At 36.7% G+C, this 22,016-nt stretch overlaps 2 protein-coding genes across 3 annotated transcripts in view; one reads left to right on the forward strand and one right to left on the reverse strand.

Moving 5' to 3' along the window:
* Nucleotides 1–22,016, reverse strand: part of LOC147830838 (uncharacterized) — a 688,366-nt gene that overhangs the window by 399,444 nt on the left and 266,906 nt on the right. The gene's annotated exons all lie outside the window — the stretch shown is intronic.
* Nucleotides 862–22,016, forward strand: part of LOC147830840 (uncharacterized) — a 115,524-nt gene continuing 94,369 nt past the window's right edge. For both annotated transcript variants that reach the window (XR_015526354.1, XM_087312023.1), the window contains exons 1-3: nucleotides 862–1,197; nucleotides 12,667–12,799; nucleotides 21,463–21,589. Coding sequence is in view for 1 of the 2 variants with exons in the window: in XM_087312023.1 (XP_087168149.1) it covers nucleotides 988–1,197; nucleotides 12,667–12,799; nucleotides 21,463–21,569 (450 nt within the window). In the remaining variant the exon portion in view is untranslated. The remainder of the gene's footprint in view (nucleotides 1,198–12,666; nucleotides 12,800–21,462; nucleotides 21,590–22,016) is intronic.

The raw sequence follows: 22,016 nt of genomic DNA on the forward strand, positions 1-22,016 counted from the left end.
ATTTTGTATTGTTTTTAATTCATTACTATAATGATTATAAGAATTTTTAAAACCATTCAAGATTTTTTTTTTATCGAACTTTGATGCATCACTTGCTTTTGTTCATATTTTGGACAGTTTTACCATTTAAAGTTTATAACAATATTAATCACAAGAAAACATGAGTTGCTCTACAAATATATTTTTATAATAGCAAAAATAAAAGAAAAAAATACACTTGCTAAAAAAATACTGATGTTTTTTTTGTTTGTTTTTTTTAGATTTAGCCTGATCCACAAATAAATATATCAGTGTAAACCCTATACTGGTGGGAAAACATATTCAGTAATACCTGGTCTCCACTTTTGTAATGGCCTCTTTTGGCATAAACAAACATTCATTCATTTTCTTGTCGGCTTTGTCCCTTTATTAATCCGGGGAATGAACAGGTGTTACACCATATTCTGTGACCGTCGAAATCTGTGACCCAGGGGGCGTGGCTGCGTAAGCTACGCAAACTGCGTAAATGCCTATTAAGCCAACAATGGCAAAGTGTTTCGAAAACTTGTTTAGAATATGCTTATTTCACGCGGCCGCCATTTTAAAGGACCAAAGCGAGGCTGCGGTGGGAAGAAACCCGGAAATATAGGACGAGCACTGTAAACATTGCAGTAACATGCCGTGTACTACAAACCTCCAGCTGTTGCCGAGATTTCAAAATGCAGAAAATGGTGTAACCATCACTTTAATATTATTTAGTAAGTTTATTTTTAAAAATTTAAAGCAATTTAGCATCAAACAACATCACAATCTCAGTGATACGCTTAAGTGTCCTCCTGGGCTTCAGCTCATGGCACCAGTTAAACACCGTGAGGACGCTTTCCTGCTTCAGTCTATGTAACCCGTTGAGTGATAAAATGCTGCAGTCCTCTGTAGCACACCCTCGTATTGTCTGTGATAGTGTTGTCCTGGTACTGAAGTTTTAAACCCGGCTATTTCCCCGCTAACATGGAAGTGCTGCTGAGTGCGGATGTCTCGACACGACTGATCTTCACGGCTTCCGTCTCCGTGTATCTGTGTTTGGTCTGCACTCAGTTTACCGCTCTTCACCCAGTGCAAACACAGACACACGGACTGGAGCGCGAAGCAGCCGTCAAGATCAGTCGAGTCATCAAGCAGATCGCTTGGCTCGTCTGTGTTTGTGCTCAGTATACAGCGGTGGGTGAACTGATGAATTTCTCGGCCAATCACAATCATTTCTGTTGAACACATGAACACAATGGCAAATCAGCACTGTTTTAAGAAAGCCATCAACATTGCCTTAAATGTTAGCGCGAAAATGTCGTTTTTTCTTTTAATTCAGTATCGTGACAAGTCTAATATAGTGAAAGAATCAGTTTATTAACTCGAGTTTGATAAATGGCATCTTAAACGTGTGTTTGGGAAAGAAAACGTTTGCTAACTAGTGCCATTTCCCTTAACTTAGCTGAAAATGAGCTCTGATATCCCTTTTTACATTCACCATTTATTCAGAACGGACCTTTGGGTTACCCGGAAGGCGGAGAAATGATAAATTTGTGTCACTTTCTCTTCGCTGATAAGAAATACAGCCAGTTACAAAACATTCCTATGTAACTCACAATGATACTTCCGGTTTTCTTCCCACCGCAGCCTCGATTTCGCTTTTGAAAATGGCGGCCGCGTGAAATCAGTCTATTCTCTTATTTATATACACGATCATGCCGTCAAACTGTTGTATAAACACTGCAGTGCTGACATACAGCCATATCGCACTGCTACTCGTGTGATATTGCTCATATGTATTAGTTTAATTATTAGCAGTATTATATATTACAATAATTTTATATTTGTTTTAATAAAGACAAGTTTAGATTTATCCACATGTTGGGTTTTGGAGATGTATGCGTCACTATATGGGGCATAAGTACAGGACGTGTGTTTGAATATAACTCAGTTTTTTGGTCACACTTCATTATTATTGTTGTTTAATTCTTTTGCTAGAAATTAGAACTGGATTTAGAAATCGTTTTGATTCTTGGGCTTTCTTGCACTGTTGTCAAGGGTGTAAATAAGCGTTTGGAGGCATTTCAAGCTCTGCTGGCTCAGCTCGCGTGGACTGCCTGGGAGGCCTGGTGTAATAAGAGATGTTTAATCGCCTCTTTCAGTAATTAATGTGCAATCACTGAAAGGCAAACAAATGGGAATTGCACAGCACTCAGCAAATGATCAGAGTGGAGGGTATCAGACACTCAGAGGATTTACATTCCCACTGAGAGAAAGTCAACCAAGATGGTTAAAGTTGGAGCGATTCTCATTTAAGAAAGCCATAATCTGAATGCAAATCTGCCTTAGTAACAAGTTTGGAAAAGTAAAAAAAAAAAAAACCTGATAAAAATGTGTGTCCTTGAGGCATTATGTGGCTCTTAGATTACAGAGGGAAAGTAGGTAGGCGAAGCTGTAATATTATTAACTGAAGATGTTTACATTATAAAAACACCAGAGGGATTTTTGCATCGTATCTTATTTAGTCAAAATTTTTGCCATACTTGTATTTCGTGCATCAAAGAAAACAATTTACATCGATTTAACCAGGGCCGTTGCTAGGGTCGAAAGGAATAAGAAGCCTCCCCACCCCCCCTTATTTCCATTTTCTTTAGAGGGTGTTTTTTTTTTCAGTTTTCCTCGAAATAGGTTTATGTGGGCATTTTAGCACTTTAAATGCATTTAATGCCTGTTCCATTCGTTCCATATTCCATATATGCCTCACAAAAGTAGTTGAACATTCCAGGAAATCCCTAACATGGGTAAAGGCATCCAGCTATTGCTGTAGTTGAATGAAAATAAGATCTGAACAAACATAAAAAGGCTTTAACTGATCATTTACATGACTGCGACAATAAATGGTTTTATGTGTTCTTCCTGCCATGTTAGATATTTTCATAAAAAAAAGTCGATTTATAATCCAATGCTAATGTGACATAGAAAATATTACAGAAACAGATGTGATTGGCTATATCATATCTAGATAAATATGTCCATAGATATACATTAGATGTTGCCTGGCCTGTTGTTGTCTATTGGACGGAATGCGTCAATAGCCCGCCATCTTGGTACAGGGTAGCGCTCCTTTGAAATGAATGCGGGACCAAGGTACAGTGGAGGACTGTGGCCATCCAAAGCCAGAGATATACACATATACACATATATCTATGATTAGTTTCCCTGGATGTTAGTATGTATTTTTTTTCTAATTACGAAAATTATAATTTTACATCACTTTTCTGCATTGATGGATCAGTGACCGCACGGGCATTCCTGACAAAAAGCTTGTGTTTGTGTGTACAGAAATGTACTATTCACCCTCCCTGTTAAATTTGATCTAATCATGTCCTGAAACACACCTCCTCTCCTGCTTTCACTTCTCATACTTAACTTACTGAGTGAGCGATTTGTTTGTGAATGAATCTCCGTTATGAACGACTCTTTCACTAACGTTAGCGACAAAAATACAAGTTTCTGGCAGCGCAGAATCTCGTTGTCATATTTCTTTTGCATTGTTTGCTGATTTTATTCAACAAAACTAGTATAAGCCGAGTGTTTAGTGCGAGTTGGAGCTACTTTGCCGTATGGTGAATGCTGACTGTTATCATCAATAATGTTACCTGATTGGCACAAAAGTTCAGAACATACAAAAACAGAAAAAAACTTAATATTACCTATAAAATGTTCTGCCTTTGTGCCTTGTTTTCTTTGTTTGCTCGTTACTACATCCGTAGACAGCGCTAAAGTCCAGCATCTTCACGTAATAACACTTGACTAGTGCGGTTGAATGACATTGTCCTGGGAGCACTGTACCAATAATGTGGCGGCGCTATTGACGCATGCTCAGGGTCCCATATCGATGAATATGTTTAGATGTCCATATCATATCTAGAAAGCTAACGTTAGTACTATTTACGTTTCTCTGACTGATTCGCATGTATTTACATTTATATGACGCACATTTTATTGATTTGTTATTTTATTTCACCAAAACTACACACATTTTATACTATGAAAACAAATATTAAGTTTCATCCAGAGGTGGGTAACATTCCTCCGTTTTGTCAAATAATAATAAAAATGATCCATATGACTTGCATTGAAGAGATTGTGAAGTTGCTATAGATACGCGTATCCCACTTCCGGTTAGAGCGCGCGGGCATGTTGGAATAATGGCTGAAGTTTAGGAAAACGTGCGAGTTTATACTGTCCCGCCATATCGCCATCTGCGGTACCGTGAAGAACGGCTACGCTGTCTGTGCAGTGTGTTTATCGGACAAGATCACCTGGGGCCTGTTTCAGTAAGGAGGTTCAAACAACTCAGAGTTTAAACTTGAACTCTGAGTTGATTTACCGAGAGATTAAAAACTCTGAGTTTTCGGTTTCAGAATAGCTGATCTGAGTTGGGTCAATCAACTTCGAGTAGACCAACTCAGAGTTAAGCGCGCACACCGTGACTTTAAAAAGGCATTATCAATGGAGCGCAGACATTACGAGTGACTATGGCAACATCTTATAAAAGAGATCACCATTTATTTCTCCAGCTGAACTTGATGTTCTCATGCAAAGTTATAGCAAATATGAGCGTATATATTTGAAAAGAAGCAACTATCAGTGAAGAAGAGACAGTTAGCGTGGGAAAACAGCTGCTCAAGTTAATGCCTAATTTCACTTTTTAAGTATTTGAATATTTAAGTATAATAAAATAAGTAATGTAATTTGTGACGTTTATATTTTTTTTATAAACTTTTTTTATACATTTATTAGTTGTGATAGAGGTTACAACCTCTACAAGTGATAGAGGTTAATATAACATTTAGAAGGTAAGCAGTACTAAAAATAATTTTTAGAAAGAATAATAATCCCATTAATCTAGTTACATGCATGTCGAAGGTGAATTTAATTATTTATTTAAAAAGGATAAGCCATTCTCGTACAGTTCTTCTGTGTGTGACTAAAATGTAGGCAATAGCTGTGTTTCCATCCAAATATATTACATAAATTTATGTGCAAAACTGGAATATTGCATAAAAGATGCGAATAAAATTCCATCCAACGAGTCAAAGAGAAAAAAATCATCACTTCCTGATTAAACTGGCACCAAATATCAACAGTAAAAACAGAATTTACTGTGGTAGAAGAAGCTGCGTCAATTTATTCTTTATTTAGCTTAATTAATGTACTTGCGCCTCGATGTCAGAAGACAATGCTGAAACACAATGAACACGTGGGGGCGTCTGAAGCCATGAGACGCGGAGACCCTTGACACGCTCCAGACGTTCGGAGGTAATTAATAATATACACTAATACTGAAACAGTTCAGGCATTTTAGAATGACTAAAACAATATTTAAGACGTGTTACAGTGTGCTCAGCCTGCTGGTTTGTTCATTTACACACATTTTCATTATCATATGATCATGATCTTTTTTTAATGTACATGCTGTAATTTGTTCAGTAAAAGTGTTTCCATCGTAGTTTATGCACACATTTTCTATCGAATAAAAGTTTATCCTACTGAGTTATGCGTGTTTTTTATGCATATTTAAAAAAGTTATGTGCATCATGACGTTTCTATCAATCGTTTTTATGCACGTATCCAAAATAAGCATAAAAATAGGTGGTCGGAGACGTAAGGCTAAGGCGAGAAATACCGCTTCATCTTTAAAAAAGAGGAGGAGACAGACAGAAACTCTGAGTTTAGAGAATAAAACCTGCTTCTGACCAGGTTAGATTCACAGAGTAAGTTACCACAGTAACTGACTCTGAGTTAAAGTTACCTCTCTTTCAGAAACAGGCTCGACTTACCCTGCTTTCTCCAGTTTAACAAACCTGCCATTTTGAAACGGAAAACCCAGAGTTTCTCTCATTTCAGGGTTAAAATACTCTGAGTTTTCAGTTAACCTCCTTTCTGAAACAGGCCCCTGGCCTCCAGTTCAGTCTATGTTTTCATTCCACGATGTCAACAAGAATAGTTTCATAATGCGACGCACGCATAGAACCGACATGGCAACATATACATAAATGACAGTTCCAACCTGAAAAAACAAGTGAGTAATTAGCCCTAACGTTACACATATTATTCATTCACACTGTTAACCAAAAAATAATTTCAAATAACTGATTTTTTATTTTTGCCATAACATTAAATAATATTTTCAACATTCTAGATCAAGTGACATTTAAAGGCTTAACCAGGTTAATTTGATAAGTTAGGGTAATTAGGCAAATCATTAATGATGGTTTGGTCTGTAGACAATCAAAATAAATATTACTTAAGGGGGCTAATAATATTGACCTTAAAATTTGTTTAAAACATTTAAAACTGCTTTTCATGTAGTTGAAATAAAATAACTAAGACTTTCTCCATAACATCAAATATAGGAAATACAGTGAAAATTTCCTGAATCTTTTCAACATCATTTGGAAAATATTTGAAAAAGAAAAAAAATCACAAGAGGGCTAATCATATATATATATATATATATATATATATATATATATATATATATATATATATATATATATATATATATATACATCACAATATGATTGTATTGTAATTATCTAAAATGTATTCTTTTTAAATGTCTGGGTAAAAACAAAAACTTTTTCCCCTTTGAACACAAAATATTTATTTTTGAGAAATGTTTAAAATATTTTGTAGCAGTAAACATGTTAGGCTGAATAATGAAAATAAATCACTGCCTTCTGCTCTCTTTATTTGTTACAAAACAGATTTCTTTACAATTTAAAACGGCATTATTGGATTTATTTTCTGCTGGAGATACTGTTGTGCTAAAAAAACACACACACACACACACACACACACACACACACACACACACACACACACACACACACACACACACACACACACACACACACACACACACACATAAAAAAAGTCAATAAAAAAATTGAACACATACCTTAAGCAGATGGTGGTTTAAAATCTTTACCAAAGCTTTACCAAGCTTCACAGCTTTACCAAATTGCTATAGCAAACCAATATATACATACATACACACATATATATCAGGGCTAGAAATTGTGACCATTTTGTTCACATATGCGCCCGAAATTTTATTTATGCGACCTCAAAATATATTTGGGAGCACTTGTGCTTAAAATTGTGTGCGATCGGTTTTTACTGAAAAATGTTTACCACATACGCGGATTCGGGAGACATTCTTGCAGAATGCATCTCTAAGCTGTTTGTCTGCACCTGAAGCGCGAAACGCAGCGCTCAGGAATGGTTTAAAACAGTTGTCATGTTAACTTGCTCCAGTAAACAAAGCCAAGTCCCTAATGCTTGCCCCGCCTTCGCGCTCTTCTTATTGGCCCACCACTGCTCTAGCACTGAACGCGAATGATTGGTCAATATCAGCTGTCAATCACTCAGCGCCTTCTGGCTTGGGATGACAGAGAGAGCTACTACCGCGAAAAACTGTAAAGCGCTGAAGATGAGAATGAAGATAACTGACAGATTTTGTTTTATAAACCATGGCATCTAAAGTTATAAATAATGACACATCTTACTAGTGACCATGTGCTGAATGTTAATCGACCACCTACACTTTTCGAAGAGTGGATAAAAGAATTCCGTTGGCTTCAATTCCGACTTGGTGGGTGCGACTAAATTTTGGCTGAAGCGCCTAAATTTTTAAAGTTAGGAGCACCGATGCTACCAAGCAAAAAGGTTAATTTCGAGCCCTGTGTATAATTAAAAGTAACTTGTAACTACTTGGGTAATTTTTTCATCAGATACTTTTTACTGTTATTCAAGTAACTTTTAAGATTTTTACTTTTACTTGAGTAAAAAGTTCTGCAAGTACTTGTACTTTTACTTGAGTATAGATGTTGGTTTCTTTACCCACCTCTGGCTTCATCAGTAGTTAGAACTAGTTTCGCGAAACAGTTGTATTATTACCTCCTTAGCTTCAGCTCCTCAAAATAATGAATGAATGATGACAGTGCAGTGGTGGGATTTTTTTAAACACCATGAGACAACATTGCCACTCTTTCCTGCTCGTAGAAACAGGTTCTGCTAAACAGCTGACTTATTAATTACTTGACACAAATGCTGCGTTAAGTGGAATTTGCATTATGTTTGTGGTAATTTTGAGTACATATTGCAAAAGATCAGGGGCTTTTGACCATACTGTACATCAGGGGCTTAAACCCCCAAAGCCCCCCTTGCAACGCCACTGGGTTTAACCACAACAGCAAATGCTCATTTTGTGCTGTGGTCTCTTTTGGTTTATTTGCAGCTCTTTTGAATATTTAATTACTGTGCATATTTGGAAGTCTGTAATCCATTTACATATATATATATATATATATATATATATATATATATATATGTTAGGGCTGGGCGATATTGCAAAAAAATTATCACAATATCATGTTTCATATCATTCGATATCGATAATTATTAAATATTTGATAACCATACATTTAGGAAAAGATCCAGAGTAATGTAAAAAAAAAATTATATAAAGTGATAGTGATGGGTCGTGCAGGGAATTCTAGGAAAGCCAATTTACAGTTACTTACTGTATTTAAAAAAATCTTACTTTTAATCAAGTTACAGTTTTTAAATGAGTTTTTTTATAGGATTAGATTAACAGATTAAAATGTAGATGCAGAAAGCATACATGTAACATTTTTACAGGATTATAAAAGTCATTTTAAATTATGTAAAGAACCGATACGACAAATATATTACAAAACCACATCATTCTGTGAAATGGAAAAAAAAGTCTTTAATGGGTTTTTCTTAAAGCAATTTTATTGGTTTCTACTTCCAGCTGGTCCAGCTCATTGTTTAATGGCCCAAGAACCTCAAATAATAGCAGAAGTTGGTGTTTATTCATTCATTGTAATGTTTTTGTCATTTAGTATTTAAAAAGGTAACTTTACTGGTCAAACTCCCTGCTAAGATGAGTGAGAACTAGGCACTTACATCAAAAAATAAAAACAGTGTACTTACTGTGTTCATATTGCATCACACATCATGTCTGGTGGTATTGAGATTAAATACGGGTAAAGTGTAAGTACAGAAATCAATTACAGATTTAATCACATACAGATTTTTAAAAAATAAGTGCAATTTAAAAACGTAGATGTACATAAAAGGTTCATTGTACCAAATTGTTAATTTAAATGTAAGTAAATAAAATTTAAATAATTAAAACCTAAATTTACAATGTTATTTTGTTGGCACACATTGTTAGGAGTGGGGAGGGGGATCAAAATGATCTTGTTCTTAAAGGTTCACAAAACCCTTGAGTACTTTTTTTGAGATTTTATCAGATATGTGAGTGTTGAGCATCAGTTAAGACAATGCTAGCACCAGTAAGCTTTAATTGTGGGAAAACTGGATAATTTTGAGCTTTTGTAAGCTAATTTAAGCTTCTGGGTTTAAAATGATTTTTGGGGTGGGATCAAAATCGGCGATGTAGCCCAAAACTGCAAGTGCAAAGATGACGCGTCGGTTTCTCAATTATTCATAGCAGAGTTTTCTTAACCTATGAGAATAGCCGGCTTCTTAATTATTCATGACTGTGCGTGCTCTCAGAAGGCATGGCAGACCTGCCAGTGCCAAGCTGTGAGATCCTACCTTGATGACTGGGTGAGACCACGTTCACGGACATACGGCACACTGTATAGTCGTTCAAGAAGGGTCGTATATGTTTGTTTCGATGATCCACGGGCTTTCTTTTTCCCCGCGATCCTGTCAGGGCCCAATACAGCAAAGCTGTGTGCAAGCTGCAAGCATTTTTATCAGAAGATTAGTACGAGAATTGGAGAATGGCGGACGTTGTCTTTTATCAGGAGTTCTTTCACATTTAGACACATCGCCCGTGTTTTCCTAAATCCTCTCGATCAGGAGTGGCCAACCCTGTTCCTGGAGGGCCACCTTCCTGCAGATTTCAGTTGCTACCCATATCAAACACCTGAACCAATTAAATAGGACCTGAACACCTCGTGATAATTACAGGCAGTTTTGTTTGATATGGGTTGCAACTGAAATCTGCAGGAAGGTGGCTCTCCTGGAACAGGGTTGGCCACCCCTGCTCTTGATTACTAACAGAGCTAATGGTTGAAATAGACAGGGCAAGAGACCTGCTGCACTGAGTCTGCATTCAGACACGGGGACTAAGGGAAAAGTCCTCATTTAGTGTTTATATAAACACGATTATCTTTACAATTGTATAAAATGTGGTTATGTGTGTAGGAAATTACGAATAACAAATGTAACAGGGCATTAAATTACTGTTTATTTCTTTGCATTTTAACTTTGTAAACTATAAAATCATGCGTCTCCTTATGGTTTGGATCCCATTTTTTGAGCCAACTGACAACAGTTGTTCGCTCCCCTGCTGGCCACGCCCACTTCTGCCCTTTGCTCGCAGAGCTCCACGCCCATTATGATGCATCTTTTTAAAAAATTCTGAGGTAGAGCTGAACCGAAAGTGGTGGGTGTCTTGGCCCTTTAATCTTGTCAGTGTGGTCAACTGTGATAGTATTTTTTAATCAGCCAAATTTTTTTTGCTCTTTTTATGTTACACTTTCTATGCTCTATCCAATTATGTGCCTATTGCTGTTACTGTTTTTTATGCTTATACCGTTTGTTTATTTTTTCTGTAAAGCACTTTGTGCAGCCTTAAGCCTAAGTAGAAATTATTTAAACATTATGATTATTATTATTATTATTATTATTATTATTTTCTTTATTTAGCCAGGAGATCACATTGAGACAGTACTGTCTCTTCTTCCAGTAAGAACTGGTCAAGATGGCAGCACATAAAGTTTCACACACAAAATCACAGAAAAAATACCACAAAATTAGCTAATCACCATTCAAAAAGTCAAGTTTTGATCATAAAAAACAATTACAGGTATCCTTAAAGACTTTACACAGAAGATGTTTAAAGGTACTTCGAGTGGAAAGTGTGTTAAGATTAAGCCAATTTTCTGAGCATTCCAAGCCCTAGGAGCATAAAAGAAAAAAGCACATTTGCCAAGTTCTGACAATACTCTTGAGGGCTGTTAACCAAATACAGGAACCAAATCTAGTGTGTTAGTTATTTACGTGAAATGTTACCAGTAATGTTTGAGTAAAGTAGCAGCTGCATGCATATATATAGATGATCACCATAATCAATTATAGACAAGAATGTACTCTCTACAAATTTCTTATGGGTATGTAAAGAAAACACCGGTATAAGAAACCTAATTTCGGCCTAAGCTTTTTCAATAACTTGTCAAGGTGTCTATCAAAGGCTAATCTCTCGTCAATCCAAATACCTATATATTTATAAGAGCTAACTCTATTGATACACCGTTCAAGGATGTGATTGTCCGGTCTGTTTACCTTAGTGCGGCCATGGCTAAAAATCTATTTAATATAATTTTAATTTAATTTAATTTAAAACCAATTTAACTCCTGCAACGTACATTGTAGTACTTAAAAAGCATTAGTCTAATTTAATTATACTTGTTATTTTTGGTTAGAGTGCTCCTATGTCTATACTGCTCAACAGCACAAATAATATCTCGCAAATACTAATAAACACAAGCTCAAGGACTCTGCAGGCACAATCCAGTGGTGATGTTATTATGGCCCGGGCCCTGGTGAAACTGGCAGCTGTGTGTGAGATAAGAAGCTTACTGGATGACTGTCTGAGTAATTAATAGTCTGATAGGGTGAATCTGCATTTCGGCTGCCTCACGTCGGCTCTTTGTAGACCAAAAACAATGACCCCTGCCACCCAAAACGCCTTCTCTGTAGGACAGAAGGCCACTGAAAAACCCTCAGAGTTCTCCTTTTTGTTCTTTCCAAACTGAACTGTGCGCTTGACATTGATGCTATAAATATACTGAATACAGAATTGTTACCATTAGCTACCGCACAGAGATGAGCCTATTTCAAAAGCTCCAAAATGTTGCCTTCAGATTCAGCATTCCAAGGTAGGAAGGCATTAAGGCATGTACGAATCAAAATTTAGCTTCACTTCCTGTTTCAGAAGTTTTTTTCTAAATTGAATTACCAAGGCATCATAGATGGGTCCTTTATTTACTTGGATATCTCAATTCTATGAGTTCCATTTTTGCCAATGGGGTATGTGCACATGCACCTTTAGTTTCCGGTTAATTGTCATCCCATACAAAAGATCTGATTTAAGATTTGATTGCTTTAAAAACCAGCAATCTTCAATGCCTTGCTAAGATACAATATAAAGTGGGACTCTGACCAAACAAGAAGCACTGCATTAAATAATATTTTTCTCCGCCGTGTCTTTAAATTATGGAAATTAATTTTACACTAGTTTTTTCCATTTAATTTCTGCGCTAGCCTGCTGCTCATGACGGTGCCTGTGTTAAAAGGTCTTTCGTCTCTTTTTACGCTTTAACAACCAAATTGATTCTTAAGTTTATTTAACTGATTATATTTGAATTACATTACAACATCAATGCGGTAAAAGAAACCTTAGGAAATTGAAAATAGTCACAAAAAACTCTCACCGAAGTTCATCATTGGCTGAAAAACACTAGCTGTGCATATAGCCCATTGTTTGGTCAACGTTTTTGACGTGTGATTTTACCACAATTTCAGATGTTCTACTTTATTTACTGCCTTTGTTGCACCTGGTTTCTGGAACCATTCTTCACTGGACTTAAACCTAGTCATCGCGGTCCACTCCTCTCCACATCCCAAGTCCAACATCGGAAAAGCCATCCATACAGAGGTGAGCGTTCAGCAGTAGCACAACAATAAACAGAGGTTATCAGCGGCATCATACCCCCACATAGCATTCGTTTTGCAGACAAAACACAGTAGAACATAGCCCCAGGTGCATATTTGTAGATTGCAAGAAATGTAGACCTGGGTATGTATCCACAATGAGCCTGTGTTGCAATTGTAGTAAACAAATATTCTTTTAGCTATCACATAACATTCCAGTGACGCTCCAGGGACAGACGAGTCCTCACTGAGGCCAGGATTTTTTTCTTCACTCTCCTACTGGTTAAGTTTTTTTTCCCTCTCTGTCGCCACTGGCTTGGATGGTTCAGGATCTGTAGAGCTACGCATCGATGAATTTGCTCTTCAGTGTTTCTCAGTAATGATTTTAAACCAAACTGAACTGAGCTAAACTAAACTGAACTTAAAGGGCCATGAAACCCCCTCGTTTCAGCAGGGTGTTTTCACACCTCTACTTTGGAAAAAGTCAGAAAAGTGGGCGTGTCCAGCTCTGTTTAGGGGGGAGTGTCGGAGGAACTAAAGTGGGATGGTGTGGGAGTGTCTATTTGTGCACGCGCGAGTTTCAGAGTCAAAATACACACCCACACAGACAGAAGAAAGTGATGGTGTTTAACCTACATGGACATCTGTAGTCGAATTATTTGCCAAATTATTAAATGTTGGACTTTAACTGCAGTTTGGCTCTTTCATTCAGGGAATTCATTCATGCCTCTCGCGACAAACGAGATATTTGATTCGAGGAACTGCTGCAAGCGTGTATTTTTCATGCAATGTTTGATACCGCACGGCAAATGAGAGAAAAAAAAACTCAGCATTTCCCGGAAACTTAGATGCACACGGCAGGTAGTGTCAGAAAGCCGCGTGTGTTATTCCGGTCACAAAATGCGGTGCTAACATTTCTGCACTCAGTGCAATAGTTAACTTAATTCGATACGAACAAACTGAATAAACAAAGAGCACTGGTCGCTCACTTACCAAATCTGTAGAGACAGAACAATCACCAGCAACTAGAGCCGCGTCTTTATGAAGAGAATACTGCAAGCAAATCCAGATTTTAGCGTTTGCAGATGAGAACAGCTCTCAGGTAAACAATAATCCTCCTTAGACATGTAAGTTATTGTTGTCGCGCGTCGCGTACACTGTTAATCCACACGTGATCCAGATAAGCTCTCACAGAGAGAAAATGAAAACGAAACTTAACAGCAGCAAACTATAAAAGCAACACTTCACGCTTGTTTTGCCAACACAACGTGGTGTCTTTGTGGTGTAAACACGGTGACAATAATGAATATTAATGAAGTTGCACAATAGAGCGCGCTGATTGGTTTGACCCAAGCCTTACTTGTGCATTAATGCATCACACTGTAAGACGTAATAAGACTCACTCTGGCACAGACGCCCAATCTGCACGCTGGAATACACGCTATTATGTCATGGCCGTGACGCAGCTTCAAAAATTAGTTTCAAACAGGAAGTACAAATTTGCTTGAAATAACGCAAAAACAACCAATTTACACTTTTTAGTGAAATATAGGTGTCCTAATAGTGTTTTTAGCAGTGTGGGACACATATACGACTGTCAACAGCTCAAAAAATGTGTTTTGGTGTTTCGTGACCCTTTAAACACTAAAAACTAAACTACCCTAATCCAGTTACTATGACCATTTATGTGAAGGTGCTTTGACACAATCTACATTGCAAAAGCGCTATACAAATAAAGCTGAATTGAATTGAATTGAATTGAATTGAATTGAACAAGTGTGACTCCGAATCGGGCTCAGGCGTGGTTCAATTGGCTGACCCTGGCCCAGTTGGAAGAGGTGTGCCAAAGCGCGGTTCGGTTGGGCTTTGGCTTGGTACGCTCGAAGTTTTAGTGCAAAGTGCGCCTGAGCCCGAAACTGAAGACCTGACTTCACTTTTAGGGAACTGTTTCTTGTGGACTTATTAATCACTCTTACTTTTCAATTAATATGAACTGTCATAGTTAATTAACAATGCAAACCCCTCGCTGCACGACAGCTGCACCTCCAGCAAACCTCCTAATACGTGCAGCATGAGGACTTTTATGATTATTTATCAGCATCAAAATTTGTGGATATGTTCGGCAAAATATTTGACTGTGTGTCACTGCATCACAAACAACTAAAACTATATAACTAAAGCAATGTCCACTGTACTGAGCGAGAGTGCTTTTCGTCCTGTTAAACTGAACAGTCGCGTCATTGATGATGTAAGCGTGCTCAGATTTGGAAGGTAAACGGCAGTATGAGTCCAGGCCGTCGGGGGGAAAAGGGATGGGGGGCAATTGCATTTTGGCAGGGTTCAAGGCAACTGTCCCTAGTGTGAGCATGCCCTAATAGTTCAAACAGCCTGGTATTTATTTGTTTATTTTTGGTCAGAGAAACAAGTTCCACCACTAAACCTACACTGCTAGTTTAAGCAATGTTGCATGTAAACATATTAAAGTTTCACAAGAAATTAAATTTATAGTTCCTCCAAAACTAAACATTCTATCATCATTTACTCATCCACTTAATCCAAACTTGACTTTTTTCCTCTGTTGAACACAAATGAAAAAATTCTAAATAATTTTGGGGGGAAAATAAGTCTTTGACTAGTGACATAGTATTTTTGTAACTACTGGTCAATATCTATTTTCCCGCATTATTCAGAATATTTTGTTTCATAAAATGACTAAAAAGTTTAGAACTACTTGAGTGTGAATAAATGATGAGGATGTTTTCATTTTTGGATGACCTATTCCTTTAAGTTAAGCTTGCATATCTACTATGAAATGAAGGGTGAAAATACACCTACTCAAAAAATAGTTACCCAAACAAAAAGCTTTCCATACACCAGACAACAATAATACATATTGTAAGCTAGGTAAACACAGCTCCGTATTGACACCAATTCTGTCATGTACAATAGGTGAGCCATTTAGTCATCTATTTGAGCATTACAGTAGCGACTAGAAAAGCCATGATGAAGTACTGAATGTCCTCATGCATGCCTAAAGAAACTTTTTAGCCCAGCGTTTGTGAGTCAGACTTAATGAAGCAATATTTTGGATTTGAATGCCAAGGATGCTGAGTAAGTGCACTTGGTTGAATCACGGGCGCAAGAACGGTTCATTAGCGGGATGAAAATGGAACGAACCCTGAATTAATAAGTCTGTTGGTGTGCTGTTATTCCTGTCAGATCTCCAATCGGCATCTTTAATCGTAATCTCTGCATTTTTTTTCCGTAAATGCTACGCTCATATAGATGTCTTGTTTGGCCAGAAGCAATTCCATTTGAATTCTCTCTCAGGGCTCATTATCAAAGTCTCATCTACTAATAAGAAGGCGAGGTTATAATTATAGCTCAATATACCTGGCTCTGATTGAATCGTTGAAGGGCAAAATGAGAGAAGGAATGTGGGAGAGAAACGACATTGAGGGAGGTGGAGAATGTTTTCAAATGATAAAATTGTGCTTTTACTTTTCCCTGAGCTGATTTTGTTGGCATTCTGATTGACAACCCTTTTCATGAATTAGAATTTAGAATGAATTATTTTTCTTGTCCTGCAGGGAATGATGTTTGCATTTGATCAGATGCGTGTTTCTTGTTTGGTGTTAAAAGATGGTTATCACATTTGTTTACTGTGACTAGTTCTCGTCGTTCTTTGGGATCAAATCACCTAATCTTAAAAATGCATTTTTATCAGCGAAACATTTCGGTTTTAATGTGCTTTCTGTCATTTGCATAAATCTTCACAATCCTTATATGAATCCTCAATACATAGAGAGAAAAATAGAGAACTACAGCAATACAGCAGAGCTCTGAATGATTTTTTTGCTTGGTAGATCTGGTGCTGCCAACTTCAAAAACCTAGGACTTCTATACATATTAGCACTTGCACGACAACTGGTTTCTGCTAATCGATTACTTTTCAAAACAATACTCGAGTACTATTTTACTATTAAAAAGACACAAAGAAATCCTTTTCAATATGTTTTAGTAATTCATAGCTGAATGCATTGATTTCATAGCACTAAAATAAATTGTCAAAACATTATATAACTTTTTTATGTTACAGAGTAATATAAAAATAAAAATCTGCACACAACATTTTCTTTCAACATCTGCGTCATAAGCTTGCTGTATATTCAAAGCAAACTTATGTTCATCCTGTAATACTTTAAGTTATTAATGTAACTTTATTATTTTTTAGCCGTAATAAGAACAAAGAAAAAACCTAAATGTTAAACCAGTTCGGAAAGATAAAAATAGTTTTTGTCAACAATACAGCTGACCCGCAAAAAAACAACAACAACAAATAGCCTAAATTAATAAATAATGCATCTCTAAACAGTTGAAATTGAAAATACTTAAATGAAATATTTATAATACAAACGAAAAAAAAAGAAAAAAGCTAGGCTAATTATTGCATTTTAATTATACGTTTAATGTAGGCTATAGAAAGTAAAAGGCCACACCCGAAACCTAAAATGAGTCCTGAAAACTCATATTCATACCGCAGTATTCATAAAACTAATTAAAAGGTTAATAAACTTTTTCTGAACTAGGCTAAATCTCATTCAATCATTTAATTTCTGCTACGTTTTAACAGTTACTAAAATAACAAAATGAACAAATATATTTATATCAACCGGCCTGAAGATTATGCAAAGATCATGTGCGCAAGTAATAGTCTGTTATACAACAAGTAGTCTGATTTAAAAAAAAAAATAATAATAACTCTAATATTTTATTTTTCCAGCAGTGATAACAAGAATGAAAATTATTTTGGTTCAGAAAATAAATAGTTCAACAAGCGACAATAGTCTATACAGCCAAACAGAAAATAAATAATACATAAAATATTTATAAATAAATTAAAAATATATATGTTAAAATAATGAATAAAATATGCGCAGACACATTAAAATAGCAAATGACTCCATGATATTTTAACATGCAGACATAATGTATGAGAAAATGTATTTCATATTAAAAGTCATAGAAAAAAAAACACAGCAATGCAACTATGAATGAAAAGCCCATCTTGCAATTTAATCATTTTATATGTACCCTGTTTTCGTCAGAAATAAGGGATGGAATCTTACTTTATCCGACTTTATACAGAACACAAGTCATCCCCTCTCTCACCCTTAAGTCAGTCTTTGGTCAACCTCATGGATCGCTGGTTTACATTTAGAAATACAAGAGCATTCACGTGAGTGGGATGCAGGTTGCTCTACAGTGTTGCCGGCCAAAGAACATTTATTTCACTTTGTGTGCTGGTGGCAGAGATAGCAAATGATTTCGCTAGCTTGGATAGTAGAGGAAACTGATGTTCATTATTACTTGGTGTTTCCTATAGGATTTTTTCCAGCTGTGGCGGCAGGCCTTTTTTTATACAGATCTACCAAACACCTATGGCGTTATTTCAATCTCTTTGCTTGCACGCATAAGTTTTAAGATAAAATCATAATATGCAAAGAAATAGATACTATAAAGTATATTTACGGAAACTGTTAATCTAACTGAAAGCTGTTGTGTTTGCTGGTCTCACGCACCTGCCAGTCAGTCAGCACGTAACCTTTAAGGGTTAAACAAATGACGCACACACAGTAAAGTTTTGTGCTGTTATAATTCATGTTCCTTTTAATACGTTTTGGTGCGATTATAACCAGCTATTATAAAACACGACTGAATGTTCTGAATGGGAAGCTGTAATGTTTTTAGGTGTGGCGCCATGCCACAGAAGAATTAATGTAGCGGAGACCATGTAACTACCATTATAGAGGATTCCCTGTGGTTATAATGTTGATAATGTAAATAATCTTGAATTTAATCCTCAGTTGTAGTTGGAAGCTTTAACCTTGAATCGCGATGTTTGTTGGATACATTTGTCTTTTTGATGTAATTTATGGTAAATGCACGAGTAGTCGATTGCTTCTGAGAGCGTCGACTAGTGGTTGAAGTAGTCAATCGCTTAACTAGTCGACTAGTCTATGCAAGCCCTAATACATATAAATTAAGGCTACTGTTTTCAAGAAAAATATGTATATACCGTATAACCAAGTTGATAACAACCCTGTTAAAACATAACTTACACGTTAGACTTCTTTAGCCACATCCAGGCCTGATTACTGCCACGCCTGTTCACAATCAAGAAATCTTTTAAATATGACCTGCCTGACTAAGTGAAGTAGACCACAAGATCCTCAAAAGCTAGACATGTCGAGATCCAAAGAAGGTTTTCCAGTCTGGGAAAGGTTATAAAACAATTTCTAAAGCTTTGGTATTGCATTGAACCACAGTGAGAGCCATTATTAGGGCCAAACAGAATCTGCGGACATTTTTTGCTATTTTGGCGCAGAATTTTGTTAAAAATCTGCGGATTTATGCAGAATGATTTTGGGAGTAACATAACTAAAATCTTAATATATTAAATAAAAAGTAAGACATTTTTAACTTGTATTTTATGTTTATAATGCAATTCCAATTAGATACACTTTATTTTCGTTAGACAAAGCAAGTCTCTCATATGATATATCTACTAAAAGGCAGAAAATATTACTTTACAAAATATGTTGTGAATAAATTATATAAACATTTTCATATTAGTCAATAATATTACTGAAATTAATAAAAAAAACTATATAAATATAAATGTACACACATTTACACAAGTAAATAAACAGAATCAATGGTGGGCTAAAAATCTGCAGAATTCTGCATGTGCAGACTCCTTGTGGGCCTAGCCCAGGGATGGGCAAACTTGATCCTCGAGGGCCGGTGTCCCTGCAGAGTTTTGTTCCAACGCTAGTCAAACACACCTGAACAAACTAATCAGTGTCTTCAAGATCACTTGAACTCTATAGGGAGGTCTGTTTGAATAGGGTTGGAGCTAAACTATGCAGGACACTGGCCCTCCAGGATCAAGTTTGCCCACACCTGGCCTAGCCATTATCTACAAATGGCAAAAACGAGAACAAGAATTCCAGCCAAAGAATGCAACAACTTATCCAAAAGCTCACAAAAGACCCCACAACATCATCCAAAGAACCTTAGGCCTCATTTGCAGTTAAGGTTAGTGTTCATGACTCCACCATAAGAAAGAGACTGGGCAAAAATAGCTTCATCGGCCAGTTCCAAAACGAAAACCACTATAGAGATAAAAACATAAAGGCTTGTCTCAGTTTTGCCAGAAAACAATTTGATGATCCCCAAGACTCTTTGGAAAATACTTGGACTGACAAGATAGAATGTAAAAGTTTGGTGTTGGTAGTGTGATGGTCTGGAGCTGTTTTGCTGCTTCAGGACCTGGAAAATGTGCTGTAATAAATGCAACCATACATCCTGCTGTCTACAAAACTATCCTGAAGGAGAATGTCATCAGTTATTGACTTCAAGCTAAAGCGTGCCACACCCAGGCCTGATTACAGCCACACCTGTTCACAATCAAGAACTCCCTTAAATAGGACCTGTTTGACAAAGTGAAGTTGACTTTAAATATAGACTCCCTGAGATCCAAAGAAAGTTTTCTAGTTTGGAAAAGGTTCTAAAACCATTTCTAAAGCTTTGGTACTGCAGCAACCACAGTGAGAACCCTTACCCACAAATGACAAAAACATTGAACAGTGGAGAACCTTCCCAGGAATATCCAGGCCAAGAATGCAGCAAAAACTCATCCAAAAGGTCACAAAAGACGACCAAGAGGTCACAACATTCAAAGAACATCAGTAACTTTCATCAGTTAAGATGTGTTCATGACTCCACATTGATAAAGAGACTGGACAAAAATGGTTTACATGGCAGAGTTCCAAAACGAATACCACTGCTGAGGAAAAACACATAAAGGCTCATCTCAGTTTTTTCAAGAAAACATTATGATGATCTTTTGGGAAAATATTTGGACTAACGAGACAAAAGTGAAAAGTGTGTGTCTCATAATGTGTGGGATAAAAATAACACTGCATTTCAGAATTTCAGAAACAGGACATCATACTAGCAGTAAAATGTGGTGTTGGTAGTAGTGTGATGGTCTGGATGCTGCTTCAGGACCTGAAAAACTTGCTTTGATAAATGGAACCATGAATTCTGCTGTGTACAAAAATATCCTAAAGTAAAATGTCCCGCCATAGGTTAGTAACCTCAAGCTGAAGCAAACTTGGGTTCTGCAGTAGGACAATGATCCAAAGCACACCAGCAAGTCCACTTCTGAGTGGCTGAAGAAAACAAAATAAAGAGTTTGGATTGGGCTATTCAAAGTCCTGACCTAAATACAATTGAGATACTGTGGCATGATGTTATGCCACAGCATAACACAGATGTTATGCCCCCCCAACCCCCCAAATGTGTCTGAATTGCAACAATTCTGCAAAGATGAGTGGGCCAGATTTCCTTTACAGCGCTGTAACAGACTAATTGCAAGTTTCAAAAACGCTTGATTGCAATTGTTAATGCCAACAGTTATTAATTTGTTTGTTTATTTTATTTTTTTTTATTTATTTTGTACCCACTAGCACTACTTTGCAGTCCCCAGTAGGAAAACCTCAGAAGTTTCTTCTGACACCACTTATATTCTGAACCTCTTATATGGCAAGACTCTATTTTGTTTCTGTTTCTGATTGGCTGTGTTTGTGCCTTATTCAGATGAGCTCAGCCTGCCGTTCGGGACACCAGTGCACCGTCAGCAGTCTGCGAGATACAGACGCTCAGTCTGCTGTTTTCTCTTATCTGTTCCCTTCACACTGTCCTGAACAGCACAGAAGCAATGCAGGTACATATTCAAACACCATTACTTTGCACTAATGGGAGACACAACAGCCCACACAGTATTTCTGTTTTCTGTGGCATGCAGATACAGCTTCTCTGTTATGACAGGCAAGTTTAGTATTAAGTAAAATATTACTGTAGGGTCATTTGTGGAGGTGATTACTGTAGGAATAATTGTAGATGTTGTTATGGTTTTCTCGTTGTTTACCTTGAACTTTTAAGGGTTTATTTGTAATGTAACTTTGCAGCAATTACAAGTGCTAATTATAGCTACATCTTTATTCTTGTTGTATACAATACTAAAATTATGTTTTTATACAACAATTCTGTCTGGTTCTTGAATCTGATTGGCCTATAGCCATGCAATACTCTGCCAGTAACAGCACTTGTCCAGCCTCTTAACCCTTCTCTTATGTATTACTCCACCCACA

The sequence above is a fragment of the Danio rerio genome, chromosome 25 (assembly GCF_052040795.2).
Source record: "Danio rerio strain M-AB ecotype USA chromosome 25, GRCz13ab, whole genome shotgun sequence".
Taxonomy (NCBI): Eukaryota; Metazoa; Chordata; class Actinopteri; order Cypriniformes; family Danionidae; genus Danio; species Danio rerio.